At 43.7% G+C, this 23,399-nt stretch overlaps 1 protein-coding gene and 1 long non-coding RNA gene across 2 annotated transcripts; one reads left to right on the plus strand and one right to left on the minus strand.

The window, feature by feature from the left end:
- Positions 1–3,530: 3,530 nt before the first annotated feature.
- On the minus strand, positions 3,531–11,874 carry NFKBIZ (NFKB inhibitor zeta). Its single transcript, XM_035540398.1, is given in 13 exon segments — positions 3,531–5,074; positions 5,770–5,937; positions 6,051–6,161; positions 6,783–6,952; positions 7,546–7,609; positions 7,938–8,084; positions 8,414–8,519; positions 8,957–9,417; positions 9,420–9,719; positions 9,840–9,943; positions 10,035–10,071; positions 10,979–11,121; positions 11,532–11,874. Coding segments are annotated over 13 exon segments (2,097 nt in total). The 5' UTR covers positions 11,764–11,874; the 3' UTR covers positions 3,531–5,020.
- A 463-nt stretch (positions 11,875–12,337) lies between these two features.
- On the plus strand, positions 12,338–22,215 carry LOC126913315 (uncharacterized). The gene is made up of 3 exons (XR_007708321.1): positions 12,338–12,387; positions 15,199–15,355; positions 21,484–22,215. It is a non-coding gene; the product is annotated as an uncharacterized LOC126913315 (long non-coding RNA).
- The last annotated feature ends 1,184 nt before the right edge of the window (positions 22,216–23,399 follow it).

Raw genomic sequence — 23,399 nt, forward strand, 5'->3', positions numbered from 1 at the left:
GTGGTTGCACACTGGAACAGGCTCCCCAGTGAAGTAGTCACTGCACCAAGCCTGTCTGAATTTAAGAAGCATTTGGACTGTGCACTTAGTCACATGGTCTAAACTTTTGGGCAGACATGTGCGGTGACAGGAGTTGGACTTGATGATCCGTATGGGTTCCTTCCAACTCGGGATATTCTATGATTCTATGATTCTACTTCAATTAGGGGCTAGTTCTGCCTCCTTTAGAGGCAGAAATATCAGCAAATCCATCCCTTGAGCAAACTAAACCTTTCTCCTCTCAAAATAGTATTTAATTTTCCAGAAGTTCAAAGATTTTTAAAGAGGTCTCCTCTCAAAATGGCAAAATGCAGCCAGGTGAGCCCTCACTGCCATCCTGGAGGCAGTGGGGAAGGGAAGGCGGATGTTTGTTGAGAGGTGCCCCGACTTACAGGGATGCCACTTGCTTTTCCCGGACATACATCATTCTTGTCACCAGCATTGCTGGTCCTTGTCCTAGTCTTGAAAAGTGATAGGTAACAGTGCTGGACACTGACTGATGCTTAATCAACCTGATGAGAAGTCAGGGGTACAAGCCATCAGTATCTCAGGGCCAATATCTCCAACAAACACACAAGAAACTTAGTAGATAACAACAGGAGGATTTGTTTTGAATGCACGGAAAGATCAGATCAATTTTTGCCAAGTATTTAATTGCAGGAACCTGTTCTTTAACTTCCTTTTTCAGGGCACTTTAATCATCCTCAGCTCCTGTCTTACAGAGGACAGCATGTATATTTTTAAAAGAAAGTCAACCAGATAAGCAAACTGTCAGGCGAGAAGAACAAGCACTTCGTGTTGTACCTTTGAAGTTACTTCCACCACACCCAACCTCTCTAAGAATGCACTTCCTGGATATGTTTTCTTTTTCTGATAAATATATAAAATGAGCAATAAATGTGGGAAATGTACTTTTTTCCATCCCCAAAAGCAGAACGCATTTCTTGGAAATCACAAATTGCCACCTTCCCCAACTCCAGCCAGATGAGCAGTCCACAAATATCAAAAAGGAACCCTTTCCTGAGGTTTGGCTTACTTAGACAAACAAATCAGAAACATCCTGGGAACAAAGCCCCATATGTCTTAATATCCCTACTCGGACCAAAGCCAGAGTCTCTTTTGCCTCTGTTCCAAACAGAGAAATAAATGATGTGCTTGCATCCAAGTCAATAAAAGCCATTCGGCGCTTTCCCAGCACCGCAGGTTTTCAAGTAAACACTATTAGCCTGCTAAATATCTAATGTCACTTGCCTTTCACTAAAAAAGAATCATTTCTAATAACTATTCATATCATATTAGATACATCAAAACTTCCCAATATTATAGGGTAGAAAAAAAATGAGTCACTTATACTTGGGTTAAGTATGCTTTCTTGTGAAATTACCTACTGAGTTTGAGACAATGAAATTAAGCTCTAGGCAGATTAAATATGTTCCAAACACTTCAGTCTCCCCTCAGGATTATTATTTTTTAAACATGGAATGCCTTCAAGAACAGATCTGCAGCACAAGTGTCACTGAAAGAACAGCACCACTTGCTAAACACCTCTCACCAGCAGCCCCTGTTCAATGCCCTAGCACAGACGAGTGCATGCTTATGCTCTGCCACCCTTAAAAGCCCAAGGTACTTTATCCTCTGTTAGATGACTCAGTTAACAACACCCAGAAAGGAGTGCCAGGCAGTCAGATCGAGCTGATATGAAGGCCAGCATCTCATCAGCAATTTTTTTTTTTTGTGTAATCAACTTTTATAAAGAAAAGCGAAATTAAATGAGAACTGCGCTATTGAGCTCTTCATAGAAAAAGGACTTGAGTTCACGAACAGTGAGAGGAGCATTCAGATGACAGCATATTCAACACAATCTAGGCCCAATTAGTTGTTCACATCAACAGGTGCCATTTCTTCTTTGCATACTGTAACTAGAAATTCAATCCCATTTCCACCCTCCATCATCATTTCATAGTCTTATCTGCTAAACAAGGTACAGCCTCTTTTCTCCGTCACCTTACCTCAGCACCAGAAGCCATTTTTGAGGCCTGCAGGGACCACTTTTTACACAGAACAGGGGCAGACCAAAAGATCTGCTAGCTCTCCCCTGAAGCACTCAACTGACCACAAGATGAATTTCCCAGATTTTCTTCTCATAAAAGGTGTGACTGCTATTAGTGGAACCAGATTGAGGCTTTGAACCACTAAAAGCATAACTGCAGTGAAAAGGTATAGTCTGCTGCAGTATCTCCTCTGAAAGAGTGTCCATTAACAAATCCCCAGGGGAGTTAAGCACACAGCAAGCCCCTATGATCGTACAGTACCTCAAGTACTCCCCTAGCACCCTTTAACAGAGGAAGGACTGTTTAGAAGCCCTTCACAAAAAGGTTTTTCTTCTAAGTATCCACCCAGTCCATCCCGGGATCAGCAGATATGTTGCTTCTACAACATTCTTCAACTATCTCAACAAATCATATCCTTTTGTCTGTTGTACACTTGGTACCTTCATTAATAGCCTCTGGCTCTTATACTGGAAGGCACAGCAAGCAGTTAATCCCAATCCAGTTTCTCTGGCCTGATATGATATTGCAGGCATGTTTTATCTGCTGTCAGTCACTGCTCTTGCAGCTGAAGTGTCCTCATCTACTCTGCTCCTCCCTGTAGAGAAACTCTTCCACACCTCTGTGCCTCTTCCAATTCCAGCACATTTTTACCTGAGGGGACACCCTACCTGCATGCAACAATAAGGAGGGGGGAAGGGCTTATACAAGTAGCATGGAAGTACTTTATTTTCCCTCAGTCCCTTTCCTAGGGACTACATACTTCATCTGCTTTTTGACTGTTGCTATCTCACTAGCTCAATGCTCAGCAAGCACTGTCTGTCAACATTTCTTCTCCTGAAAGGTCATGGTCAACTCAGAGCCCACCTTTTTACTCATGAAGCGAGGGCAGTCTTTCCAATGTGTATAGCTTCACTTACTTTTAATGGCATATCATTTATATGTACACTTATAATGCATATAGCTTCATTTACTTGTACAGACTTTCATCAGTGCTACATTTATTGCTCGTATCTGAGCTGTCAGAACAAAGACAGCAAAGAAATGACAGGGAAAAAGCTGAGATTGTCAGAACTGCTATTCTTTCAAGTATATAGGGACAAAAGCAGCACCCAGAATAAGGGAGGATCCTCTATGAGAGAGTAATCAATTGTTCAGGTAAAAACTTACAAATTGGACAATTTAGTGACTATTAATTCTTTCCATTTGGGACACAGCTACCAAATACAGAGGCAACACAACCACACAATGCATGACCTGAAATGCCCTAGCACCAGCTACAACAAAAAAAAGCAGAGTAAACATCAATGGGGGGATGGAAAGGAGACTCCATCTCATACTTCACAAATGAACCTTCACCAGTCTTACATATCACTGTGCTGTATCAGTTTTATCTCAGTCTTGATTTTATCATCAGTATTAATCACAGACAGTAACCACAACTGTGTATAAGTAACATGTTTATTCAAACAAGATACAGGAGACCTTTCAAGAAATACATCACAACTAGGCCTCAGAATACTAGATTTTTCCACTTAGCTTGTCTACAAGACATACTTTGTCAAAACAGCAAAATCAGACTAATTAAGTTATTATGGAAGAGAATTGTGTGTGATGCAAGAACAAGTTAAGAGCAAAGACCATACAAAGAACATACTGCTGGATTACAGCCCAGTGTGGATTGTTGATTAAGTGATTGGAAGCAGTTTTCTCCAACAGAATACAAGTATACAGCAACATTAGTACACATTTTGCATTAAAACCCATAATTATTAAAAATAGAAAAACATTAACTTCAAATATTTGCTTGGCTATCTACTATACCTATAAGGTAAAACCGTAAATGGACTAACTCTGCTTAGGAGGTGAGAAACACTAAATCTCTAGAATTAACTAGAGCCCAATTCAGCAAGCTACGTAGGCATGTGCTTAAGTCCTACTGACACTAGTGGGGCTTACACATATTTAAGTATAAGGAACATGGAGAGATTCCAACATGCATCAAGAGTTAAGTACATGCTAAATACTTTCACTGAATCAGGATCATATTCCTTGAAGTATGACAAAGTTATATACACTATGTAAGTCACGACATTTCTCCCTCAATCTACTGTCCTGTCAAAACAAAAGCCCTCTACTGCATACAAAAAAAGCTGATATTGTCCCCTGAGTAAGCATAGCTTTTCATGTTTTATTAACAAGTCCAAAAACATGCACAAATCAGTGCTAGGGACAATCCATCTTAAATGCAATTTCAGTCTTCAGTCTTTAAAAATAACAGAATTTACCCGATTTGCACCAGTATTAAAATTCCATATGCAACTTGCAAGTTTGAGATCAGACAAGTTTTCTTCTTCAGATCATTCCCAAGCTATCAACTGATACTCAGAACTATACAGCTGTACAACAACACCAAGGACTATATACAATCCTGCACAAAAAATTGGAAGGAAGCCACAAAGATATATAAATAAAATTTCCACTTCAAAAATATTTGATTTCTCTTGCACTTATTATATTTAAGTGTTATTAAAAACACAAACAAAAAACTCTGCAATGCTGTCACGTATCAGCCCTCTCCAGACAAAGATTTACTGTAGAATTATCCTTGTACAGGAGTTAGATATATGGCTGATTAAATCAATCAGTCTTGCCGTAGCTATGAAATTCAGGTATCCATGCAAAGTTTCCACATACATGGGAATAAAACATTCCCATTTGCTCGGAAGAATTTGATTGTTGATTTGGTGTTTTTTTTTGTATTTTTTTTAAAACTCGTACATAACCCACTATATGATAGTGAACAAAATACTTTTGTTTCATAGAAACAACTAACATTTGCCAACACTAGGCAAATGGTCTATTTACAGATACATTAGGACTGCCTGACTGACAGTGAGTGTAAGGTAGCTAAACTCCAAGAAACATGGAGTTTAAAATGGCGACGCTCTCTGCTGAATCGCCTTCCCTTTCAGGATACGTCTTATCTAGAGGAGAGAAAAAGACAAAAGCATTAGCATTTATCATCCCAAAGTCATAAACTTAAAAACAAACTAGAAAACTGATTTCTAGTTCTGCGTTCCTCATTTATCTGAGACTAGATTCTGAGTTCAGTTACACAAGAATTGATACAATTCTACAAGATTTGAACCAAGTAAATAAAATAGAATTACTGAGTTGCTTAGGTTATTAGCTCATTAGCTCAAGAGCTAGCTGCTTTTATGTATTTGAACAGCTCCTAGGAAAGAGGGATTTTCTTCATCCGTTATTCAGGCCCCAAAATTGTTATTTTTGTTGCTGATCATGATTTTTAACAGGATTTTAAGCCGTACTGAGATCAACACGAGAAGGGACATTACTTCCCATATTCTGCAAGGTTACTGAGAAAAAAAACTCTTAGTAACAGTTTGACATGAAAAAGTTTTTGAGATGGGACAAAAGAAGCTACAAATAAAAACTACAATTTCAGGTCTTTCCATGTTCTTTCTGATCCTAACATTAAAACCAAAGGTCTCTGAAGAAAATGCCATTTGCTTAATCTTTTCCTTAAGTTACAACTCAAAACCTGAAAAATGTTGAGAGGAATATAGCTTTTGGATTGGTGGGGAGAGGATGGGAGAGGAGGGCTTTTTTTTTGTTCTTGTTATTTTAGTGGGTTGTGTTGACTTTCTTTTTTGTTTACCTGTTCTCCTACAAGGCCATCAGGAACCAGGTGAACTGGCTGCTCATTTTCCAAATTTCTGGCACTTGGATCAGCTCCCTTTCGCATTAGCAGGCGAACCGCATCCAACTGACTCACCCGATATTGCAGGCTAGCAGCCACGTGAAGTGCTGTGTTGCCATTGTAAGCCTGGAGAAGACAAATACCATGAAGAAATGGCAGGGGCAAGAGTTTCAGGACACTTACAGTGACCAGCTCACATACATCGCAGATTATACCTGCATTCGGGAAAATCACCATACCTTCGCATTAACGAAAGAAAGGCAGTTGGGCAGCTCCAAAAAGAGACGAATGAGCTCCAGGTTTGCTTCTTCTGCTGCCAAATGTAAAGCTGAGCGACCACTTTTGCGATCCTATCAAGAAAGAAACTTTTAGTTTCACCTATCCAGGTTGAACATGCAGATAAACAAAATAGATAGAGTAACAGAGTGTTGTACAAAAGTATTTATACTGAAAGTCAGTCTGAATATATATTTTATCATCTAATGAACAACAGACCACACCTCATTTAGCAGTAAACTTACATAGCCAAAAAAAACAAGTGTTATACCAAGTAATGATCTCCCCAACACTGATCTAAACTGGACAGGTAGCAGCACGTAATTAAAATGTACAGTTCAAGAACAGGGTATCATCAGCACCCTATTACTACGGATACCTCAAAATGCTCCAAACATATTCTTACTTTTAAGACAAAACCAATTGTAACTGGTGTAGTATCATTCTTAATCCAGAAATTAGACTGTGACCTCCCTTTTCCCATGGTTCATTTGCATTGATAATATCTTGTTCTTAATAAACGCAACATTTTCATTCCACTCGAGTAAATTAAAATGTAAGTTGCTTAGGAAGCTTTCAAATCAGTCTACTTCCTCTGTAATAAGTGGGCTGAGATGTGGCATGGGAGAAAGCGACATGATCTGCTTCCCTATTTTCTGGGGATCTGACACCTTACAGAAAGCTGTTTTACTCACTTTTGCTTCAACAGAAGCTCCCATTTGTATCAGAGTCTTGATGGTTTCTACCAGGCTCTTGTTTCTCAGCAGAAGCTCCTGAACCTCAGGGGAGTGAGGTGGTTGACTGTTTTGCAGTTCATGCAGCACAGCATTATGGGCCAGAACAGCACAGTGCAGTGCTGTCAAACCTTAATTTGAAAGAAAATCATCATTAGCAAGTGAGCACAATAGAGAACTAGTAACTGGCTGCTTGTTTCCACATTTCTAAGTGATAAGGACTGCTCCTGCATGGCTCAGGATTTGGGTTGTCAGTCAGAGAGTTAAGTACCAACTTATGGGAAGCAATCAACTAGCAAGTAAGTAAAGAATCTCTTTTTGTATGCTTTGTTAAAAAAATGTATTTCAGAAAGAGCTATTGCATGGAAAAGAGAATCAATTAAAGCAGCTCTCTGGTGCCAGAGATTCTGGATTCTCTATCCACTGATACACCACTGGCACCCACAGATTTTAAACAATAGCCCATTATCATCTACAGTCTCTGTGCCAAATTTGTCAATCAGTCAGAGGCAAAAAGGAAAGATCCCAACAGGCAGAGGCTAACCATGCTTTTTTCTGACAAATATGCCAATCATAATGCAATTTCGAGTGTAATTGCCAATTTCAACCTGGCAAAGCTATACCCCATTTTATTGCTTTTCACCCAGAATAAGATTCACATCAGCAGCTATAAAACATCGTAACGTCTAGTAGCTTTGTAAGTTACGAACTCCAAACTACTTACCATCGTAGTTCGTTGCCTCAAGGTCCACATACTGATTGCTTCCCATAGCTCCCTTTTGGATTGCCTACAAAAGTAGGAACAGGCATGTGTTTAGGTCTACCCAAGCCACATACTGCTTCCTCAAGTTCGTATACAGCCTTGTTGCAAATTTGCAATAAATAATAGCATTAAAAAGAAACTTATTACTGATTTCATGTAGCAGAGGATTCTACCACATGCCAAAACATTGGCAAGAACCTTAAAAGTCAAATTCAAGCTCACTTTAAACCACTGTTCTAGAGCCCTGAGACATATCTACAAGGCTACACAGAGAAAGATAAGGAAAGCATGGTGTTTTCAGAATTTTCTATAACAGCTAATACCAAACTAAGAGCTACAACAAGGCTTCTCACCTGAAGGACCTGAGCATGTCCCTTCTCAGCACAAACATGCAACGGCGTTCTACCCCAACAGTCTGTGGTGTTGACTTGAGCCCCCAAGCTAACCAAGTCCTGCACAATGAGATGCTGATTGGCCGCCACAGCAACCTGAAAAGCACTCTGCAAACATTGAGAAGAAAATTTCAACTATTAGTCATCTGATCTCTAACAGGAAAGAGCAACTAAAACAAACACAAAGCCTAGCTAGCTACCTGGTACTATTTAAGCAGTGATTATGAATACCAGGAAGCCAGGACAAATGAAGTTGAGCGTATAGTTTTACCAGCTCAAGGTGATCCCAAGAAGTATTAATAGCTCAAGGTTAATATTAGTATGCAGACTAAATCTCAGGGTTAATATTAAATAAGCATTTCACCACATTTTCCTCAAGGTCCAGACATGTAGAGCACTCGCACACAAATCAGGTGCAAAGACATTGAGAACCTCACCTGGCCATTGTGCTCTTTAATATCCAGCATATGCAGAGCAGCCATTTTCCTTGCGAGAACATAGGAGAGTGCTCGTCTGCCCTGGGCAACAGCAATATGAAGGAAGCTGCAGGAAAGAGGGAAAACAGTTACACAACCATACAACCTGGCGCTCAAATCGCTACAGAAATCCAAAAGTACATTATGGGAAGGGTGCTATACTGCCAGCTTCAGACTTCTGGGTGACTAAGACGGGAACACAGGCACCTTCTTCCCAAGGTAATTTCAAACATCTAAATTAGAATCTTTTTCTCTCAATTTACTAGATAAAAATCTAACAATAAGTACGTGAAATTAGATGATACAACTACCTTATCTACCAAGTGTGCTGCAACTGCATGCATCAGAGCCCATCAGCGAGACCATGATTACCGAAACCACTGCACTCATGACACAAGCACTGCTATCAAACAGCTTTCATTAAAACCCAGTAGTCCACCAAAACCTGAACAGAAGTACTCCCCAACCTTCTACTTGGGAAACACAGAGATAAACAGCACTCACGTGTCTCCATCAGAGTCTTTTGCGAGAAACTGGTCTTGAGAGATGTTAGCCAATTTGTTTTCCTCCTGCTCCACTTGCCACTGAAAAAATGACTTGCCCAGCTGCGTTGTGTTTCTGGCAACATTTTGGTGTGGTAGCGAGACATTCAAAGCAGCCAAAGAGATGCTGCGCTCAAGACTACCACAGATATTACTGGGAGCCAAGCTGAAATTCTGAGCATGGGAGCTGACATCAGACTGTGGGTGGGCACTCGTCAGCGGCTGGAGGGGGGCAGAGATGTTCTCCGAGCCTTCAGAATCGTTGAGGAGGGAGGAGAAACTTTGTGAAGGGCAATACTGCAGTTCATGGCTCTCAAAGGTATTCGGCTGGTAGCTAGGAGACTGGTCACTGGCAGAAAAGGGCCTGTACTCCAGAGATGCATCCGAAGTATAGCTCTGTGACAACTCCTGGTTCTGCGATGAAGAAATTGGTAATGCTGGGGAGGATCAAGCATATTCTGGGAGGTGTGATCCTGGAATGCCTGGTACTTCTGGGACGGGGAAAAAGTCTGTGTTCCTGGACTGTCTTGGTATTGCTCACTGGGCGAACTGTGATTGGAGACACCGTGCAACCAGCTAACCTGCACTGTATTCAGAGAAACAGGGCTCGACTCATTCTTAATGTTTATAATGTTCTGGAGCAGATCAGAACTGCTGTCATGCTTTGGTTCGTTTTTATGCGTCTCCTCCATGTTATCCATTGAAGTCGGTGTCTGGGGTGGTGTCTGTCAGAAAAAGAATACAAACAAGTACCAACCAGTTAGATGCATTATTTTTTAGCCAGCAATTTTTGATTACCCAGAGGAAAACAAAAAGCACTGGAAAAAAAAATAGTCCAAGCTTACCAGGAGGTGTGGGTGAATATTAGCTTGGCGTTTGAAAGAAGGTCCATCAGAAAGGAGCTCAGGAGCCTTTCTCTTGCCACTGTGACCCAGTATGCTCTTCAGCTCTGCTGAAAAGAAAAGGAATTTACAATCCACTCAGAGATTATTCCCTACAATCTACTTTTAAATTATTATTGCAGTATATTTTTTTCTTACCTGTGTACTGTTCGTAATTCACCAATCCTCCTTGTGCCTTTTGAGGAAAAAAATACAGATTATTCCATTATTACAATGTTATTTCAGTGGGGAAAAAAAAAAGACAAAAACAGAGGCTTGCTTCTATAAACAGAGAATATACCTTAGAATAATCCTAGTAACATGGTAATCTAACCCTAATTTAATTGCTTTTAATTAAGGTTAGAAAACATAAAGAGTTTTACAGAACTGAAACGAAAACCACTATTTTTCTTAAGGCTTTTTAAGCTATTTGTTACAATACCGCAGAACTCAAGAAAATCTAGAGACAGACAACGTCCTTAGTGAGGTGTCAGGATTTTTTCTTAATGTAAACCTGCCAAGTTCACCTCTCTCAAATGCTGTAATGTTTTCTATGCAAAAAATTTCCTGTGGCAACACTTAACTAAGAAGCTCAAACATACTCTCAACGGATATTGTAAAGAAAACCCTCTTTAATCTTCCAAACATTTCTTACACCTTTCTGTTCCAATCTTTCCAGATTGGGATATGCCTTTACGCTAGAGGAATGCAGCAGTACGACAAGCTGCTAAGTGATTCTCTTCTGAAAAGACTCCCTGCTCTTAAAATTCATGACTTCAGAGGAGTTAACAGGGGGGTTATCACTGTCTCAGAACACAAATGCATCTTGGTCTGAACTCCCTTTGGAAAATAAAGCTGAATAAGAACATTTAAGTGCCTCTCTCTCCTACACTAAACAATCTCGCTAATTTCCTCCCGACTCTGTTCTTCCATCGTGTATTGAAAGGAAGAAACAATGACTCCATCCACATCAGATAAAGGAGTAAACTTACTTCTATCACGCTCTTACTGCTATCACGTTTTTTTTTTTCCCTTTTCTTTTTTGCCAGCTTCAGTAATCATTAAACCCAATTATGTCCGCCCTGGAAAATGTTCTTCGTTACCTTGCATTCATCCGCAGCAGCGCCCGAGGACATCTGCTTGCTGCTCCTGAAGTGCAGCAGGAGCTCCTTCACCGAGTTCTTCACGCGGACCCCCTGGAAGGGGCCCCTGTGCTGCTTTCCTCCCCCCATGTGCTGTTCAACTGCTGAGACGCGAAACAAAACGCTGAGATTAGTCGTTAAGAAATAAAATAGAAGACAAATAAGGACAGAAGGAGAAACGCCGGTGGAAAATGAGATAAAGCCTTGTGTCCAGCTGCGACGAGCCGAGCCGAGCCAAGCCAAGCGAGCCAAGCAGCGAACTCCCCTCCGTGCCATTTCCTCCAGCTGAATCACGCCGGAACCTCCCTGTCCCAACGCCAGCTGTCGAAAGGCTGGAAATAACCCCAAACACCGGCCCTGAGGTCACCGCTCCCTCCCGTCACCGCCTGCAGCTCCCAGGCCCGCTTGGACGCGGGGGGTCTCCTTCAGACACCCCCCAACGGCGGCGGTCGCCATTTTCACGCCCCCAGCCCAGCCCCTGGCCGCCATTTGCTCGCCCCCCGCCCCGCCGTACCTTGCAGAGCGGGGCGGGCGCCGCTCCGGGAGTCCCGGCGGCCGCCGCCGCGGCTGCTGACCGACAGATCCGAGTCGGAACCCGGCGAGCCTGGGGCGGAGTGAGCCGGCGAGCAACTGCCCTCGCTGGAGTGGGGCGAGGCCCCGTAGAAGTACGCGAGGTTGATGGGGCTGCTGAGGGCGCCGGCGTCGCCGCCATCGGGCGCCGCGTCGCGGCTGCTGTCCACGATCATGGCGGTGCCGCGGGGCGGCGGGCGGCAGCGGAGAAGGGCGGCGGGCAGAGGTGCGGCGGCCGGCGCGGGTACGGCCAGGGCTGGACAGGAGGGCGAGCGGGCGGCACGGCGAGGACTAGGGGGCGGTGGCCGTGGCGGCCGGGCTTATAGCGGCTCCTCCCCGCCGGCGGAGGAGGGCCCGGGGCCGGGAGGGGCCGCGCTTCCCGTAAGGGCGGCGGGGGGAGGCGGGACGCGGCCGCGCCCGGGGCGGGGACGCGGTGGCATGGAGACGGTCGCGGCCCCGAGAGGGGCAGGCAGCGGGTAGACGAGGCGGCCCCCGCGGCCCTAAGGGGGCGGGCAGCGGGTAGACGAGGTGGGCCCCGCGGCCCCGAGGGGGCAGGCAGCGGGTAGACGAGGCCTCCCCCGCGGCCCCGAGGGGGCAGGCAGCGGGTAGACGAGGCCTCCCCCACGACCCCGACCCCGACCCCAACCCCAACCCCATCCTCATCCTCCAGCACAGCTCGGGGGATTCAGCCCTGGGCCGCCGTCGAGCGTGGAGCAGGCATCGGGCAGGCCCGAAAGATGTTTGTTTTTCAGGTTGCAGCACGCTGCCGTGATACAGCCGGAGCCCAGCAGAGAGAAGTGGTAAGTCGCACGGTGCCGAAACTAAAGGCGGGTGAAACTGTGCACCTGTGACAAATGTCAACAGCACCGGTGACTTCTGACCCACAGTCGCTGGGGAGACTTCTCCCCATTTTTCAAAAAAATAAATTTCTCCTTTCTCATCTACCACCAAGGTCATCACCTTCTAAAAAACAAGTGTGTGTGTTTGTCCGCACGACAGTGTGATTAGGATGTTGTTAGAACAGTGGCTGCCCCCAAAAATATGCAGTAAAACAACACTGTATTTCTAAAGCATATTATGTAGATTGGAGGTCTATAATTTAGATTATTATACATGTTTTAATTGTGCTAAAAAACATGGGACAGGTGCAACGTGAAATTATATTAATCAGCCATGAGGAGGCAAGAGGGAATTATTTTATATTATTCAAACATTTCTTCCCTTGTCAGGTGAAGACAGGGTTTCACTTGGAGTTATCTACAGGTTCCTACTCCAAAAAACTGTGTGTGCTTTTAAGCCATAGATCAAATTTATGCAGTCACAGTAAAACTTGCAAATGTGACGTATGAAGTCAAGTCAAACACTACATTGTGCCAGAAATAGCATAGTCTAATAAAGGTAAAAATTCCTTTGTTACCTAATCAGCAGCTATCTCCTAACTGAGCGTTCTCACTGATTTCAGGGAACCTCTTTATGCAAGCAAGGATCTCTGAAATCAGGCAGTATGTTTTAAACATGCAAGAAGATTGTTCTCCGTTGTTCTCCAAACCTTAGATCTCAATTACGATACCTTAGCCTTAGGTAGATACTTTAAGCATTTCCTTGTTAAAAAGCACTTGCTGATCAGAGATCCTTTAACTCTCGAATGCTCTTTGTGCACTTGGTGACTGATAGGAGGATCTGTAACAGCTTTCTGAAAACAGATCTGACTGGATCTTGTCTTCTTACAACCAAACAACACAAATCTGAGAAGTATGTAACTGAAAGAATTAGATTTAGTGCTGTAGTTGTCTGTAATTCCCTTAAAAATGCCAAGGGTAAAAATGAATGTCAAACCAAAAGTGTATTCCACACATTTTAATTCTACTAGGTCATGGAGGGCCCTCAGAACACACACAGGCGACACATACGAGCAACATCTTTATCGTTCCTATTCCGTAATCATTTTGGAACTGATTAATTGAAGATTAGCCTCTACATATCAATGGAAAATATTCTATAAAACAATTTAATGAGGTTTTTACCTTAATGCAAAGGGGGTGTGAAATTTCTTTTTCTGTTCCAAAGTTTCAACTCTATTGAATGCTGAATTGTTGACTTGCTTTCATTTTACTAAGCAAAATCCACTTCAGACAACACTCTGATACCTTAACTCATGGTTGTTTCATCAGCAAAATCTTATTTATCAGGTCTTTTGACATAAATCTACTCCCAGTCAAAGCAGATTAAGACAAGTCTAATTCCACCAAACTCTGTAACAAAAGGCTCTTTCAAAAATACACACGCCCATGTTGCACAAGATGAGCTGGCTCCCAGCAGCCTCCTAACTCTCAAAGTATTCCGTGCAAGTTACTGGCAAATTATTGCTACATTTACAAATTGTAATTATTAATGCTGCAGACCTTGAACGTTTCTTTTGGCCCAAACACCACGTAACATCCACAGTGACCAAAACCCCGGCAGACATCTTCAGCCTAAGAAAATTCCTCCCGGGCAGGGTAGCAACCAGAAGTGCTCGTCACCTCTTCTCCTGCCGGGAGAGCTGGCAGAGCCTGTACAGACAGCCACAAGCCAGGGAGGAGGGACGTCGGCTGGGAAGGAGCTGCAAGGGCGCAGTGAAGCAGACAGTTTCATCCTCTTTTGGCTGAGTGTAATGCAGCATAACCCAGCAAGCTCCAGAGCTGATGTCTGAGAGGCCTGCACAGAGGAGGATGCCTCAGCTTGCCAAGCACTGGCCTCACAGGTTTTTATTGCGCCATTGCATATACTGCAATGTATCAATAATGCCAACTAGTGGCCAATATGAGCAACATTTATCCTGAAACCTGTCTTAAGTACACCTGCAAATAGTGACATATGTTTATATCTCAGACCACTGCAAAAATGAGACACAAAATGTACTTGTTTTCAGACCAAAACCTCAGTTTCTTCGCTCACTGTAGAATAAAGCCTGAACAAGTATTGTGGAATTAAATCTAATCAGTCTTGGTTAGGTTATACCAGTACACTTGATAACTGCAACAACTTTTATCACTGCTTTTGGGTGTATGACTTGTGCACACCCAGAAGCTACTTTGGAAGGATCTGAAAATTCAGATTAAAACAACAACAACAACAAAAAAACAAACCTACTGTCTCAAAATTTGCAGTCATTTGTCAGGGGCCTCCCCCTTCATTGCCAAAGTCATAATGGTTGAAAGACACCTTTGAGTTTTGCTACCAACTAAACATCTAGACTAATGACTAATCAGTTAGGTCTCCTCTTTGCTATCCTGTTGAGAGCCAGCACTGAGCAAATACACAACAGAGATGCTGTACTGGGCTTTTCCATCCATTAAGGCCTGAAATAACTGTATTCTTGGTACAAGAAAACAGCTGAGCTGATGCCTTAAGTTGAAGTAAAATCAAAAAGCCTCTTCAGTGCTTTGGGGATTTTCTGTTAAAACACACTTTCATTATTTTCAACACCCTTCTTAATTATAACCATGAGGTATTCTCTCATTTCTGGGTCCTCATGCTGAGAACAGCATTTTAATAACAATAACATAAACTCAGACTGAGGGAGAAATTTTTCTGTCCAGCTTTCAACCATCTCTGGTTTATGCTTTCAGACACAAGCTTTACCGCCTGCGCCAGAAGGGGAAGGGGACTTCCAGGCCATGTTGCGAAGTGGCAGTAAAAAAGGTGGAAAGAAAACTCCCACAGAACTGCCTTAACATCAGATAGAGACAACAGGCATGATGAGCCCTGCAAAGCCCCGTGGCACAGGTAACAGAGGGGGTACTAGACAGATGGACTGAGCACTCTCTGCTCTGAAAAATCTAGGCTGCAAAACTTAGACAGAGGTTTGAGCATGCTTGCAAATACTTCCTCACAACACCCTGCCTCATCCCCTATAGCTTCATATGTAAGTGATGGCCGATCTAATGAAACTAGCCCCTACTTCTGTATGGTCAAACGATGCGGCCCCACAGTTTACTCTCATATCCCGGTCCCAGGATTGGTAACAGTGCACTTATATGAGCTCAGTTCTGGGATCTCTTACAAAGCAAAGACACCAACTTCTGTGGATGAAACCTGGGCACGGTTTGCTCTGGGACTGCTCCCTAGAGTTAGTGTGGGAAAGGCTGTGCCGGTTGCCTTCTTCTATTTTATATTACTTTCCAAAAAGGTATCCTTCCTCATCTTCCCCCTCAGAAAAATCCCCTCAGAGCTGTAGCTCCAGGTCACACATGCAACGACATCTTGTTTTAAAAGCAGCACGGTGTTGGCCATGACACATTATTTCAGGCAGTCAGAGTTGAAAAGGGAAAAAAAAAAAGGAAAACATGTCCTGAGGAGGACTCTAAAAGAGACCACAGCAAAGGGTTATGCTTTATGTACTTGGCCAGTCTGCTGTAGGGAAAGGGCTAGCCTGTATAGCATTGGTATGCCTGCACTGCTTGGTCCTGGGGCACGTACTGGGGTGACTGCAGCAAGCGATGTAGTCTTCAAATAACTAAACCCATAAGTAAATAAATCAAGCCCCAAAAGCAGAACTTTGTCTTTACTGTGTGTAAGTTGCCTCTGTGACTCCCAACAGAGCAAGGAGCACAAGGAGCGTGATGGCTCTCAGAGCAGACCCCAGTTTGGTGGGTATGGGAGTGGGCTAAACTCTCTTCAGTCTGTCATAAGTGGCAGCACAGAACAAGGGTGAGCCTTTAGGTAAAGTGGCAGAGCACAAACTACTAGTAACAAGAATTTAGTTTTGCAACACACTTTTGGAATGGTATGACCTTTGTGGTATTTCTTAAACTGAGAATAAAAATGGTAGTTTACAGTCCAGTTGCTTAATGCAAGTGAATATTTACTGTATGGATGTCAAATGTTGCTTATTCTCAAATTGGTATAATTAGCCTCGTGCTACAGACTTTGAGTCAAGGTGTGTGAGTACAGCCGCCACACCTCTGTGTGCTAGAAGCATTTCCATGCAGCACACAAATTCCAGTCCAACATAACATCGAACTTGCTTTTAGAACAGCATCAAGAAAACTGGAGATAAAAGCACAGTAACTATTTCAATCCTAGAGACTGTTCTGTAGGATCAATAAGTGTGTTTGCTTTAACAACTTAAGAGACCACATGTCAGCAAATTGGAAGTGGTCCATGACACATTTTTGCTCTAAAAGCTAGTACAGAGGAGTCTGTTTCTAACCTGTTCGCTATACTTGTATTGCTACATTTTTCCTCAATGTTGGTCTCGAAGACTGCTGTTCTAGGATTAGCCTGAACTTCAAAAAGGAGCATGTATAATTCTTCATATTAAAGGAAAATTCAGACTATTTATTTATCATGTATCTTTTGGGGCTTGCTGCTTTGATCCAAAGAATGCCCTCAGTTCAGTTTTTTTCTCCCAGGTTGTTTGATATTAAAAAAAAAAAAAGTTGGTTGTTCTTAAATACATTCTTCCACACTGTGTATATAAAGCAGCTGAAATCAGCATGGAGGAAAAGAAACACCAAACACAGCGAGTATTACAAAGCAGCACAAGTTGATCTGATTTCTCTACCAGTAAACAGTCTCCCTTTACACCTTATATTCGTGGACATTCCTCTCAACATACTCACTGCCCTGGTTAGTCATGTTTTCTCATAAGCTGCTCTATCTCATTAGCTCATTACCACCTTGCAGTAGGAACTCATTGCTAAGAAATACATGCACTGCTGATGTCACAGCATATAAATATGGAGCAGGATGCTTTTTCCCCATAGCAAAGGACAACATCACATGTCAGCTGGGAAGGATACTGGTGTGTACATAGATGAGGTAAGTAAGTGCATGTTCTTGCCTCAAAATATTTTGCTTCTTACAGTATTCCAGTTAGAAAGGGAGTTAGTGCTGTTCCTCAGTGCTGTTGAGGAGCCTCATCACAGGTCTAAAGATGCAAGCATGAGCTTCCCTTATGTCTCACACTGAAGGTCTTTTTCCTTCTAACTCAGGTGACCAACCTGGGCCAAAATCTGTCATTATAACCCCACAGTAATTTTTATTGTCTGCTCTCAGAGACAGGAGCCTGTGCTACAACCACGACAGTGGGTTTGTCTCCAGCAGACTTCAGTTTCAGTCTTTGTACCTTCCACAAACAAGGACCACTTCAATCCCCAGTAAAACAAAATCACGTTCTCACAGGGAATGCAGAGTTGTCTCCCAGAATGCAGCATCGCCATTCAACTCTTTAGTACAGGAACAGGAGGAAAAACTGCTTTATCTCAGTGAGACCTGAACCCAGAAAAATAACATTTTTCAAACCGCAGTTTACCCAGGACCCTGCATTTCTAGTCTCTCCGTTTTTAGATAGTAATGGGTAAGCTATCTAAGGCTAAGGTTACCATACAACTAGGCTTCCCAAACATGTTTTTCTTCTCAAAAAATGTCATCCAGGCAGATTTTGAAACTTTGTCCACTTCTTGGATGCAGCAACCAGTCACACCTATGGCACAGTAGGTCCAACTGGGCTGACACCTGGCCAGACATCCCAGGCATACCGACAGCATGTGTGCAGATCAGCTGTGCTGTAGTTGTGCTGCAAGGTCAACACCTGCAGGGAGCCTCAGCGTTGATTTGCACAGCCCTACACAGCTTATACACACGAGCATCTACTCAGCCCCAGAGCACATACTGGTGTGCAGGAAATCCCAGGCAGAAACAGGGCAACACTAAGTGAAAGACGAGTGTTAACAATGCAAAGCTTATTGAAGCACATGCCCTTGCTGTTCACGTCTTGTGTCATGACCTTGTTTCACTATGTTTTTCATTCTACAGATTTTAAATGCCTTTAGTTCAGACTTCCAGTTACTAGAGAAATCCCAGCTTTCAAATCACATGGCTATCTGACCTCAGGAAAGTCCTGAAACTCAGCTGTGGAGTTGTCCTCCATTAGTCAGACAAAAATTCAATAAACAGGAAATATTTTCACTTTAGAAAGCACCTAAACCAAGGCAGATAAGTAAAATTTGACTATGGTAAGGAAAATATTAGGTTTATTCCAAGCAGCAGTATAAAAACTCCTGGTGCTTGGGATGAATTGCAGATTCTAGGGCAGGTTTTATCCTCAGATACATGTGTGCAATCGTCTTCAACCAGGACATCACCACTATCTATGGGTCAGAATTTGCTGCCACATATGTCTCAGCAACATATTTCCTACACTTGCATAAACAACATAAATATCATGAAAAATAAATATAATGAAAAGGATACTAATGCCATGCCCTTCTTGCTGCTACAAGCTTGACAGACAGTTGCTACACATTTAGAAAGAAATCCATGTCAATGGATAGTAAAGACAAAAAACAGTAATATTTAAATGGTGCAGCACTTAGCATAAAATATCAAGAAATTTGAAAATGAACCCTTTGATTCAGTGGGGCGTCATGCAAAATTGTGTTCCCACACCTTGGCTCTCTCCTTCAGTTCTCAGCTGGGAAGACGCACCGACTGAAGCCAGACACATCCTGTCCTACAGGACACTACTTTTCACAGAAGCTAAGCCATGGATTTTTTAATTTCCTTTTAACTTCCTGCCAATTTCTCACAAAGAAAGCAGAACTAAAGGCAACTCTAGTTTCTGCCTTACACATTTTGTCTCAGGAGCATGTGACTAGGAAGGCAAAAATCAGACCCAGGTTTCTCGGCAGCATCGTCAGACCTGAGTTTTGCTGCCCCCAATATCCCGGGCTAGCAGCATGGCACAGTCCCATGCTGCAGCAGGAGGCAGAGCAGACGGGAGGGCTTGGGCCACCTGTGCCACCCTGCTGCTCCGGGAGGCCAGGGATGGGAAGGACGCGCCAGGAGAGCAGCGTGCAGGATCAGGCTGCTTGGGGCCCATGGCAGCCCAGAGCTTCGCCAGTGGCCAGCCCCAGGCACCTGAGGGCATTTCCCACACACACACACACACACACACACACACCCTGCTCCTTTCGACTTCCATTAAACGCAGAGCGAAACACATGGCTTTCAGTAAAGAAAGTCAATAAAAGGCAGCCAAAAAGAAATCGATTGCCTCAGGATCAAAGCTGATACCAGAGTGTAACTTGGAGCAGAAACACGGCCTTCTTCCCAACGTCCCTAGGTGATGTTTGCCCCCAGACTGGCTGAGAGTGTCCAGGGTATGGCCCTTTCCCTGCTCCCCGTGTGCCTCCAGACAAGCCACAATGTCCCAGCTGAAAATACCCGCATGCCATATGCCAGCCTCATGTGATGCTGTGGTACAACCATACCCCAAATTACGGTAGTCTGAAATCCAGACCACGTCCTGTTCTCTGCGAGAAGCGTAGTGCCGCGCTGCCTCCCGTCCCGGCAGGTGCAGGCCCAGGTAATGGACAGGGACGCTGCAATAATCGGCCTCACGTGGTAAGCCAGAGAAACGCTCACCGGATGGTGAAAAGGAGTTCACGGTTTGGTTTATTGAACTGCTTAGTGTAACAAATTTTGAAGTGAAGTTTGGGTTCATTAAACTTCTTTTCATTCCCACAGAGTTTGACTAAATTACAAGAAAGCAGGCATAGGTCCCTATTTTTAATATATGTTTTGCTGTGCTGTCACACTCTGAATGCACCACAACAATTTTACTCCTGTCCCTTTGAGTCTGGGCAGGGTTGTATGCTGGTGATGCTCTGCTATCTCCAAATTACCAATTAGCAGCCAGAAAAGAAACTGTAATCCAGATACACAAAACACCTGCTTCCACTAAATGTTTCTTCCATTTAATGCCCTCAGAGCTTAGCTTACCATCCAGCCTAACTCTTCAGAGCTTTAAACCCTCCCATGAAAAAGAGATTATTTCAGAGAGAATTGCCCAAAACATCCAAGTTGGTTAGAGATAAAACCTGCAGTTAGTCCCACTTGCATTTTGTCCCCAGCTCCACTGTGGGCTTTCAGCAATCTCACCATTCCTTGTGGTTTCTTTCCTCATGTTTATCACCCATTACCTTCCCAAAAACCAGCCATTCTTCCGCACCCAGCCCCAAAGCACGCATCAGCAGACAGAGTACAAGCCACTTGCAAGGCTATTATCAGTGAAAAAATAAAAATAAAAATAAACCCATATCGTTCCAATAATTACATTTCTTAAAGAACAAGGCAAATAGAGTAATAGTGTACCTTCATGTCTGACGAGCGAAGTTAGAATTAGCTCTATGGAAAACAAGGCAGCTCCTTACACCCCACTGGCAACTGATCGTCCCTTATGGCCCCATCTGTGTGAATGACTGAAAAGTTCCTCTGAGGTTTAACGGTATGAAACAGAGAAGCAGCAGCAGGGAAACTTTTTTTTTCCTCCCCCTTCACAAATGTCCTGCTTACTCTGGCTTTCTGGTCACAGAAAAGAAAAAAAAAAAAAAGACACCCTAAGTCCCCCCCTCCCCCAAGTTTATTGCACCTCCAGGCTGGGTGCCCACGGGGCTGGTTTTTATTGCAGCGGCTCAGGCACCATTTATCTTTTGGCCCTGGCTGACTGGGGAGGGCCGGGGGGAATGTTATGACATGTGAGAGGAAGCGGGAGGGTGGAGGAGGGCGGTGTGAGAGTGGCTCCCTGGACTTTTTGTGCACGGTGGAATTTCCCAGGCAGGGTGAGCCCTGTCAGGGACATTCCCCTGCCAAAGAGGCTGGCAGGAAACCCCAGGCTGGCGTAACGCTGCCAAATAGGGGCTAGAAAAACGCTGATGCGAGCTTTACGGCAAGCGCAATGAAAGAGGTCTTGACAACAACGGGGTGAACAGAAATTCACAGCGTGCAACTCTGCAGGATCTCTTTCCTGGTATAGTTGGGTTCTCTTCCCTGACCGCCTTCTGTTTGCAGTACTGCGGGTACATCTGCAAGAAGTGTTTTTATAACCCTTTCCTGTCACGGCACTACAGGGTGATCTGGACAAGGGAGCGCCTGTGCAGCAGTCACACAGAAAGCAAGAGAGTGTCCTGTGGGTTTAGAACAAACAAAAAACAGCTTCAGCCTTCATGAGTCAGAGCCCGGAAAAACACCTTGCTTTGGAGACTGCCTGGATTTCAGTGGGATTTTGCCTTCAGAAAAGCTGGGATGAGTTTCACAGAAGCTAGCATCACTTACAGTGTGCAAACTCAACACAATCAGAAGCCTGATTAAAAACAACAACAACAAAAAAGTATTTCTCTTAGTCATAGATGCATCAGATGTAAAACAGTCATTTGATTCAGTAGATACACCAACCTTCAGAATGGGAGAAGTTCCAGGATTTTCCTAAAAGGACGGGGGCTCCACATGAATCACCCTCGCCTTTCAACTCCTTTCACCAGTGGCACGTGCCAGGATGTCTCATGGTTATTAAAGTGGCAAGCAAGGGGAGGACATCCAGATCTGAGGGCAAACATTCCCTGGCTTCAATGCTTTTCATGAACCTTTCCCAAGCAGTTAGCACATACTGTTACCAACAAGGTAAAAACACTTAACCACTTATCCCTCTGCCCTGTGCATCCCCAATGCCTCCCGCACTGGAATGTAAATGTTCAAAAAAAGAAGAAAAAAAACCCACCATCAGACACTACCCCCACCTTCATCCTGCCTCACCAAGCTGAAAGACGTAGAACTCCTTCCCAAAGGTGATCATTCTGAAACCTTCCGCCTGCAGGCAGGAAATGCTGTGTGGGCTCCACCTTCCTGTTCTCAGATGCATTATATCACTGGAACATGTTCAACTGAATACTTTTCTTCGAAATAAGGCTATTTTGTTCCAGCCAGGGCCGGCATTTGATTGACTGGTAGCTGAAGGGCCATGGTGCCCTCAGTCTTGAATAACGCATGGTAGGGCAGTGCCCCAGGCCAGCCCTCGCCCAGCTCTCTCCTGAAGCAAAGCATGCTGCAGTTGGAGACCCGAATGGCCTCGCAGTGCATTCACAAGGTACCAAGACACCTCTTTGCAAAGCGAGGGCATGGATGGACCTACATCACCAATTGCAGCAGCACATGGAGCATTGCTCTGCTCATCTACCTTTTCCAACCCTTTCTCCCCAGGTGTGGCAGCCTGCTGAACCAGGGCAGCTCGGGAGCTCTGTCTCCCAAAGCCATGGAAGACACTCATCATCAGCTGGAAACACAGAGGTCAGCCCGAGGAGGATTGCCTTTCACCTGGACAAACAGGCAGTCCTTGCTGCAAAGAAAAGGAAAATCCAAATGGGACAAGAAATAGAAACTGAGGTGCAGAAGGGCGGAGTGACAAAGCCATGGACAAACAGCTGATGTGTACCACAGCAGGAAGAGTCATGATTTCACTCAGAAATCAAAATATCTACTTGTAGCAGTACTTGTTGGACAGAAGAATCGGGACAGCAGGATGTTAGCAGTAAATTTGTTGACACAGAATGTACATTTCAAAGAGTGGATATGAAATTTTTGGAAAACACACATATATTGGACATATTTTACAACAATGAAAATAATTGTAATATTTGCTTGTTATTGGAGTTCTTGATTTGTTTATTAGATTTTTAAGACAGTATCTTCTTTCCTTATAAAAATAACCTTTTATTTCTAGCTTTACTCTGCTGAAAAGGGAAAAAGAAGAGAGCAGAAACAAATAATAATACAAGCACAGAGGGCAAAAACTATCAATAAAGATGAAACAGAAAGGGAATAAAAAATTAGAAGGAAGAAACAGCTAAGACAGAAATACCTGCCTCACCAGTGGCAAGTGACAATTCCCTGAGAGAATCTGATTCAGGCAGAGAAAAAGCGTAGACAGGACTGGAAAGCATGACTCACCTGTCCCAGGGAAAAACAGAGGGTAGGAAGGAGTGGAAAGAAC

Source organism: Cygnus atratus, chromosome 1 (genome assembly GCF_013377495.2).
Source record: "Cygnus atratus isolate AKBS03 ecotype Queensland, Australia chromosome 1, CAtr_DNAZoo_HiC_assembly, whole genome shotgun sequence".
Lineage (NCBI taxonomy): Eukaryota > Metazoa > Chordata > Aves > Anseriformes > Anatidae > Cygnus > Cygnus atratus.